This window comes from Hypanus sabinus, chromosome 10 (genome assembly GCF_030144855.1).
Source record: "Hypanus sabinus isolate sHypSab1 chromosome 10, sHypSab1.hap1, whole genome shotgun sequence".
Lineage (NCBI taxonomy): Eukaryota > Metazoa > Chordata > Chondrichthyes > Myliobatiformes > Dasyatidae > Hypanus > Hypanus sabinus.
Genome location: NC_082715.1, coordinates 127,892,197 through 127,901,078, shown reverse-complemented (window position 1 = coordinate 127,901,078; position 8,882 = coordinate 127,892,197). Strand labels below are relative to the sequence as shown.

At 47.4% G+C, this 8,882-nt stretch overlaps 1 protein-coding gene across 1 annotated transcript; it reads left to right on the top strand.

The window, feature by feature from the left end:
* Positions 1 to 6,039: 6,039 nt before the first annotated feature.
* Positions 6,040 to 8,545, top strand: LOC132401357 (uncharacterized). Its single transcript, XM_059983487.1, has 2 exons — positions 6,040 to 6,716; positions 8,020 to 8,545. The coding sequence occupies exons 1-2, from the start codon at positions 6,526 to 6,528 to the stop codon at positions 8,543 to 8,545; spliced, it is 717 nt and encodes a 238-aa protein (XP_059839470.1). The 5' UTR covers positions 6,040 to 6,525.
* Positions 8,546 to 8,882: the final 337 nt, after the last annotated feature.

Genomic DNA, 8,882 nt, shown 5'->3' with positions numbered 1-8,882 from the left:
TAATCCTAGCCTTAAACTTCAGCTAACTGTGGCAGTTGCTTAATTGGGAAATTGTACTGGTCTCAATGTATCCCACTTAACCAGAATCCACTGTAATAATGGTCAAGAACTGATGCAAGATTAATTAAAGGCCCAACTGGTTCACACCAATCAAGATTCCTTTCTAAACTAATCCCATTTCCTTGGACACAGCACCAGCTACATCCTCCCAGCCTGAAAAAGATGTATTGATTCTGAATCCCCATCTTCTAAGTGATAATCAATTTCCAATCTATGCTACACATTTTCCCCAGTACTGTGAGCTTTTATCTTGTGACAATACCGCTTACATGCATCGTCTCAACCAGTTCTTGTCCCATGGAACTTACTTATTCTTCCCTTGACTTTATTCTTTTACCCCCTTGTCCAGATTCTTCCCACTTAGATCCACGATGCCTTTGTTGCTCTCTGATACTTTCCAGTTTCCTAGCTCCATCAAGTACATCTTCACCATGGATGGCCAATCTCTCTACTCCTATATCTGTGCCTGGATAGTCTGAGGGGTATTCACCTCTTTTAACAGACTAGTACCTCACCACCAGTTCCTTCATTTTCTCTGCCAAGCTTGTTCTTACATCAACCAAGTTCCTTAATTTCATTCACTTTCTCCAAATTAAGGGATACCTATGGGAATGCATGTGAACTCAGCTATGTCATCTTGATATGTGGCCTTGTTTTCATCCTGCTTAGTACCCCTCCCTCTGCTTTTCCAGTGCATAGATGATGATCGTGATGCTGCTCCCTGCTCTCATTCAGAACTCAATAATGTCATTCCCTTTGTTGCTAGTTTCCATTTGAGATTATGGTCCCACGGTCCAAATCGCATTCTTCCTTCCCTTCTCAATCTTCATTTCAGCAATGTGATAATGACCAACATTCATTACAAGCCCACACACCCCCATGACTATCTAGATTACACCTTCTTAGGTTGGTTATTATTTAACTTTCTTACATGAACCTTTTAAAGTTTATCCTAAAAAAAATTGCTGAAGTGACTGCATTATTGTGATGTAGAATAGTGACAATAATTAACCTGATCAAAAAGCAGTATAAGGGTCATTTGAAATGTAATTTTAGTGCACATATATGCATTTCCATTTATATAGACTTTAAAGTGTACAATTAAAATTTACATCATAAAGCGTAGTGTGTAATTACCCAGACTAGCTGGGTCTTAACAATAATTACATTCTAAAGCAGTTTGTCTCCAATGAATTATTGCTAAATAAGAGCTGGTAATTTTGCAATGGTACAGCAAACATTTTTTATTTCAATTTTGGCTTACATTTCGCTCACTGCAGGTCATAATAATTTATTAGGCTATCATATTCATTCGAGAACACATCTTAATCATTCCTCAATTTATAGAATGCGGAGTTTACTAATAATAGTCAACATTGGACAAGTTAGGTAATCCAGCTTTTCAGGCTACCCTGTTATTTTACAGAATCATAGCTGATCAAATTGTGATTTCCTTGTCATGACTGTTTCCTTTTATTGCAGGGGTTCCCAACCTGGGTCCACAGATCCCTTGGTTAATGATGGGGGTCTATGGCTTAAAAATGGTTGGGAACCCCTACTTTATATAACAAAAATCAAATTAAAAAATGCTAATTTGGTGAAAGTTAATTGATTTGATACTTCCTCTGCATCTCTCTACATGAATGCTACCAGTCCTGCTAAGTATTTCTAGTGTCTTCTATTTTAATTTAAGACATAACTAAAAGTACCAATAATATATGGAAATGTTGAGGATAATGAAAGTTCAGACAATAGCACTGAAAAATATTGACGTAAGACTGCAAAAGGTACAATGTTGTGATGAACAATCAGAATAAGTACTAAATTCTAGGCATAATCTTGGAAGGACTGGAGGTGATCACATTTGTTAAAACTGAAGAGAGAAAGGGAAAAGTGGGTAACAATAGATCAGTCAGACCAATACTGATAATGGTATTGATAAAGAAACATACACAAAATGCTGGAGGAACTCAGCAGGTCAGCCAACATCTATGGAATGAACAAGCAATCAACATTTTGGGCCGAGACCCTTTGAAAGGTCCTGAAGAAGGGTCTCAGCCTGAAATGCCGATGAGTCTTGAAGAAGGGTCTTGGCTCAAAACATCAACGGTTCGTTCATTCCATAGATGCTGCCTGACCTGCATATTTCCGGCATCATTTTGTGTGTGTTGCTTTGGGTTTGCAGCATCTGAAGAATCTGTTGTATTTATGGTATTGATAAAATCTGCAGTCTATAACAAATTATGAATTAAATACTTGCTTAGCAAGTTACAGCATAATAATAGGCATACGGGTGAACTTATTACAGGAAAATGTTTAACAAGCTGCTTTAAGCAGTATGGATCTTACGTAAACAGATTTTGATTCAGCTGCACGATGGCACTGAAGGGGATATGGCAACTTAGACGGTTGGCTGAAGAATAGAATTAAGTAGCAATAATGGAAATTTTGCAGACAGGAGGGATGCAAACTGGAGAAGCAGATCATAAACAGAAGAGGTGCTGCAGGTGCCGGAGACCCAGATCAACACACAGAAAATGCTGGAGGAACTCAGCAAGAGAGGCAGTATCTATGGAGAGGAATAAACAGACAATGCTGAGCTCCTCCATCATCTTGTGTGCGTTGCTATGTAAACTGAAGATTTTGTGAGGGACAGCGCTGCAGAATTAATGCCTTTAAATCCACAACTTATTGTTGGTCGACTTCGTTCATCTATGTGAGATCATGCATATTCAACTTCCAAATTTTATTGAGACCACCCCTGTAAACTGTGGGCGTATCACCAAATAAATATCTTCTGGAAATACAGAGTCTGCCACAATTGCCCCAAGTAATGCTGTATGCCAATTAATATTTCCACAGGCTTGTTAAACCATATTGATCATCATCCCTACCCACAGTCAATGTCTCCATTCTTTTCTATCACCACCTGTAGTTTCTCACTTGTCAGTTTGAATCATTCAGATCCTTTTGAGTTACATCCTTAAAATGTCACCTTGAGTTTGTCCTGGACCACCTTCTGGGTGGTGATTAGGTAAAGCTGTTCATCCTATGAGTATATCTGAACCAGCAATATCTTCATTGCCTGATGAATGCAATGGTACTTGAGAGTTTTGCTTTGCAGATTACAGTTGTACTGGAAACTTTTTCCCTTCAGCAAGATGCCAAGAATATGGCACGAACATCAGAGGCGGAAATTGCTAAAAAAATAATTTCAAGGAAGTTGATTTTGGCGCTGCTTTATTGCCAGCTTTGGATTTCCGTTACAGTTCATTGTATGATATACATAGTGCGTACAACCCATTGCCCCACCATCCAGGCCGTGGTCTCTTCTCGTTGCTGCGGTCAGGAAGGAGTTACAGGAGCCTCAGGCCCCGCTTTACCAGGTTCACAAACTGTTATTTCCCCACAACCATCAGGCTCTTGAACCAGAAGGGATAATTTCACTCAGCCCAGATAGGCCGGGGGCTCCTCTCTCCGCGAGACTGCCTCCATCTGCTGTGCTTTGTGCCTGTGAACTTTGCAGCTATTTGGTCAGTTAACATCATGAACCGATTCCTGAGGCTTCGGGCCTGCTCTGGGCTGCTCCAGGGATTTGGATCTAAGGACTCAATTTGGTTCGGAATGTTGCTGCTGGCTTCTACTGTTTGCATAATTTGTTTATTTTCTCTTTCTCTGTGCGCATTGGGGCTTGGTCTTCATGTTTTTTTTAAAATTGGGTTCTTTTGGCATCCTTGCTTTGTGGCTGCCTGTAATCAACCAAATCTCAAGGTTGGATAATTTATGCATACTTTGATAATAAATATCCTTTGAACTTCACTCAACCCAACACCAAACTGTCTCCACTACATATGGACTCATTTTTAAGGGCTCTGCAACATACATTCTTGATATTTATTGCTTATTTCTTTCTTTATTATAATCTGTTGTATTTTTTGTATTTGTACAGTTTGTACATTGGCTGTTTGTCCATCTTTGTTTTATGTGGGTTTTCATTGACTCTATAGTGTTTCTTTGTGTTTACTGTGAATGCTGGCATGAAAATGAATCCCAGTGTCTCAGTATGTGGCAATATATGTGTACTTTGATAATAAATTTACTTTGAACTTTAATGAATATAAAGGAAAGATGTGATTGCACTAGAGGGTGCAGTCATTTACAAGCAATGTGCCATTAGTGGGAAATTATTGCTAGTGGCATAGTGGCATTAGCACAGGGACTTTGAGATGTGCGGTCCTGGTTTTGAATCCAGCCGGCTCCTTGCACACTTCCCAACCATGCTGGATTGAGAATCAAGCTAGCAACTTGGCCTTGTTAAGAAAAGAAAGACAAATGTGAAGGAAATGGCGTGGTTCCCCCGATGCGCCACAAGGCATGTGTGGTGAACTACATATACCTGTCTGGACACGCTCCCACCCCCCCCTGTATAAAGGCAATTGGAGGCACTGCTCCTCCCTCAGTCTCCAGGATGTTGTGTGATGGTCTCTTGCTGCTGACAGTGCTTTCTTCCAGCTAATAACAGCCTATCTCGCCTCACGTCTCCGAGAGTTATTGATGGTGCATCAATTTTATTAGCTGGAATTTTAAAACATGGAAAGTATTTTATGTCTGGAAAAATTGGACATTGATCCTCAAGCCCCAGAAGCAGCTCTTGCCTTTGAACTCTGGCTTGCATGCTTCCAATCATACTTGGAAGAGATTCCCATGACAGCCTGCTATCATGCACAAAATCCTCCTCTCCAAGGTCAGTCCGAAGGTATACTCCCTTATCAGGGAGTACCAAGGGGCCTACCAAGGGGCACTGGATGCCCTCAAAAGACATTACCTGCGGCCGGTGAACACTATCTACGCAAGACATCGCTTAGCGACGCGGCAGCAGCGGGCCGCAGAGTTGAGCGCTGAGTTTGTCCGAGCCCTACAGACACTCGTGCGGGCCTGCGACTGCAGGGGATTGACGGCGGAACAGCATGCGGAGCTCCTGGTATGAGATGCCTTCGTTACGGGGATCAGGTCAGAGTACATGCACCAGTGGCTGCTGGAAAATGGCAATCTTACCTTACGCTCGGCGATCGAGATGGCCGACACGCTGGAGGCTGCTCTGCACAACACTGACGCTGCCCAGCCGCGCGATCTCCGGCCAGCCCCGTGGACACCGCAGACCCTGCCACCCGCAGACGAATCGACCACAGCTGCTGCCAGTCACAAGTCCGTGCAGTGTTACTTCTGCGGACTCGAAAAGCACCCCCGAAAACGCTGCCCGGCCCGAGAAGCTGCCTGCTCCAGCTGCGGAAAGAAGAGCCATTTCACCAAGGTCTGTAATTCTGAACCATGAGCAGGGTCGAACAGCGCCGCGTGTGAGACATGGGGGCCGCCATCTTGGTTGCCGCCATCTTGCCTGCCCGCCTCGTGCGAGGCATGGGGGTGGCCATCTTTGTCGGTGTCACCTCACCCCGCCTCTGACCCATGGGTGCTTACTGGGCACCAAGACGGCGATTCAACTCTGGCCTCCGTAACCCTCGACCAAAGCACCCCACACCAGCTTGTAAGGTCAATGATGGACATCCTGGTGGAGGGGCACAGGACTAGCTGCCTGTTTGACATGGGCAGCACTGAAAGTTTTATTCACCTGGACACGGTGCAATGCTGCGGACTTGTGACACAGCTGGTAAGCTAGAGGGTCACCATGGCTTCTTTGTAGCATTCCACAGACATCCGGGGTGGGTTGTGTAGCGACATTGGTGGTGCAGGGCACAGAATATCGGGACTTTGCGTTACTGGTCATGCCTCAACTGTGTGCGCCTGTGCTATTGGGGCTGGACTTCCAGAGCCACCTAAGAAGTGTGCTATGGCATATGATGGGCCCCTCCCACTGTCAGGAATCCTCAGTTTTGTGGGACTTCGTCACATACCCTGTTACTGACCACACACACACACCGACTCGCACATCCCACCCAGCACCATGCCGACAGCTGCGCTACCGACACCACTTGCAGCCTCTCCACCCTCAAGATCCCTCCCCCATCGCTGTTCACCAACCTGACCCCCGACTGTAAACCGGTGGCAACTAAAAGCAGGAGGTACAGTGCGGGGGACAGGGCTTTCATTCAGTCGGAGGTGCAGCGGCTTCTCAGGGAGGGGATCATTGAGCCAAGCACAAGCCCTTGGAGGGCCTTGGTGGTCGTTGTTCGGACCGGGCAGACAAATAGGATGGTCGTGGACTATAGTCAAACCATCAATAGGTTCACGCAGCTTGGCGCGTACCCCCTACCCCGCATCGCGAATATTGTCAACCAGATAGCTCAGTAGAAGGTGTACTCGACAATAGATCTGAAATCCGCTTATCACCAGCTCCCCATCCACCCAGAGGACCGCCCCTACACCGCCTTTGAGGCGGGCGGCAGGCACTATCACTTCCTGCGTATCCCATTTGGTGTCACGAATGGTGTCTCTGTCTTCCAGAGGGAGATGGACCGGATGGTGGACCAGTACCAACTGAAGGCCTCATTTCCATATCTGGATAACATCACCATCTGTGGTCACGACTGGCCGGATCACAACACCAACCTCCATCGATTTTTCCAAGTGGCCAAAGCCCTGAACCTTACTTATAACAGGGACAAGTGTGTGTTCGGAACCACCCGACTCGCTATCCTTGGGTATGTCATGGAGAATGGGGTCATTGGCCCTGATCCCGACTGTATGCGCCCCCTGTTAGAACTCCCTCTCCCCACCACTCTCAAAGCCCTCAGACGGTGCCTGGTCTTCTTTTCCTGTTACGCCCAATGGGTCCCCCATTATGCAGACAAGGCCCGCCCCCTGGTCGTCCACCACATTTCCCCTCTCAGTCGAGGCCCGTGCGGCCTTCAGCCGCATTAAAGGGGACATTGCCAAAGCAACGATGCATGCGGTGGATGAGACCATTCCCTTCCAAGTAGAGAGTGATGCCTCTGACTTCACGCTGGTTGCTACCCTCAATCAGGCAGGAAGGCCGGTAGCATTCTTCTCTCGTACCCTTCAAGGCCCTGAAATTCGGCACTTCGCAGTGGAGAAAGAAGCCCAGGCTATAGTGAAGCTATTAGGCACTGGAGGCACTATCTCGCCGGCAAAAGGTTCACCTTGCTGACCGACCAGCGCTCAGTTGTGTTCATGTTCAGCAACCAACAGCGGGGCAAAATCAAAAATGATAAAATTTTGTGGTGGAGAATAGAACTCTCCACCTACAACTATGATATCCTGTACCAGCCTGGAAGGCTCAATGAGCCCCCTGATGCCCTATCCCGGGGAACGTGTACCAGCGCACAGCTCGACCAACTATACGCCCTCCATGCAGATCTTTGCCACCCGGGAGTCACCTGATTTTACCATTTCGTGAAAGCCCGGAATCTGCCTTACACCCTTGAGGACATCAGGACGATGACCAGGGACTGCCAAGTCTGCGCTGAGTGCAAACTGCACTTCTACTGTCCTGAAAAGGCGCAACTTATCAAGGCCACCTGCCCCTTTGAGCGACTGAGTGTTGACTTTAAGGGCCCCCTTCCCTCCACCGACCGCAAGGTCTACTTTCTCAACATAATTGACGAGTACTCGCGGTTCCCCTTTGCCACCCCCTGCCCCGATACCACTGCCACGTCCGTCATAAAAGCCCTGCGCCAGCTCCTCACTCTGTTCGGATAACCACAGTGATAGAGGGTCCTCCTTTATGAGTGATGAGCTGCGCCAGTACTTGCTAGCTAGGGGCATTGCTACTAGTAGGACCACGAGCTATAATCCCCGGGGGAATGGACAGGTGGAGAGGGAGAATGCCACAGTGTGGAAGGCCACACTTTTAGCCCTTAAGTCAAAAGGGTTGCCGGTCTCTCGCTGGCAGGAGGTCCTCCCCGAAGCACTCCACTCTATCCGCTCTCTGTTATGTACGTCCACCAATGCCGCTCCTCATAAGGGCCTCTTTTCTTTTCCCAGGAAGTCTGCCGCTGGGACCACCCTACCGGCTTGGCTGACATCCCCAGGGCCAGTGCTGCTCCGGAAGCATACGAGGAGCAATAAATACTCCCTGCTGGTCGAGAGGGTTCACCTTCTACATGCGAACCCCCAGTATGCCTACGTGGTCTTACCTGATGGGCGGGAGGACACGGTCTCCGTCCGCGACCTGGTGCCCGCAGGAGCAGCAGACCACTACCCCGAACACTCTATGGTAACTATGAACCCCGTACCCACCGAGGTGTATACCCACCTGACACTGCGCACACCAAGCCCTACACAGACTCCTCGCGACACTCCCATACCGGGAGCCTCGCACACGCATATACTGGGCGCCTCGCACACGCGTGAGGGATCACTGATGCCTAGTGGGCTGACACCTCCAGTCAGGCTGGAACCAGCACAACCACTGTCTCCGGTGCAATCACCACCGGCACCTGTGCAATCACAGCCGGTGCTATGTAGATCACAGCGACTGATTCCACCACTTGATAGACTTAACCTGTAAATATACTTGTCAGAAACTTCGCCCCATGGGGACTCTCTTTTAAAACAAAGGGGGGTGGGGTGAATGTGGTGAACTACATATACCTGTCTGGACACGCCCCCCCCCCCTGCTGACTGCTCCTGTGGCCCCTCCCACTGACCCCTGTATAAAGGCGATTGGAGGCACTGCTCCTCCCTCAGTCTCCAGGATGTTGTGTGATGGTCTCTTGCTGCTGACGGTGCTTTCTTCCAGCTAATAAAAGCCTATCTCTCGCCTCACGTCTCCGAGAGTTATTGATGGTGCATCAGCACGGAAAGGAACAACACTGCTATGAGTAATATTTTGATAAGCATACATT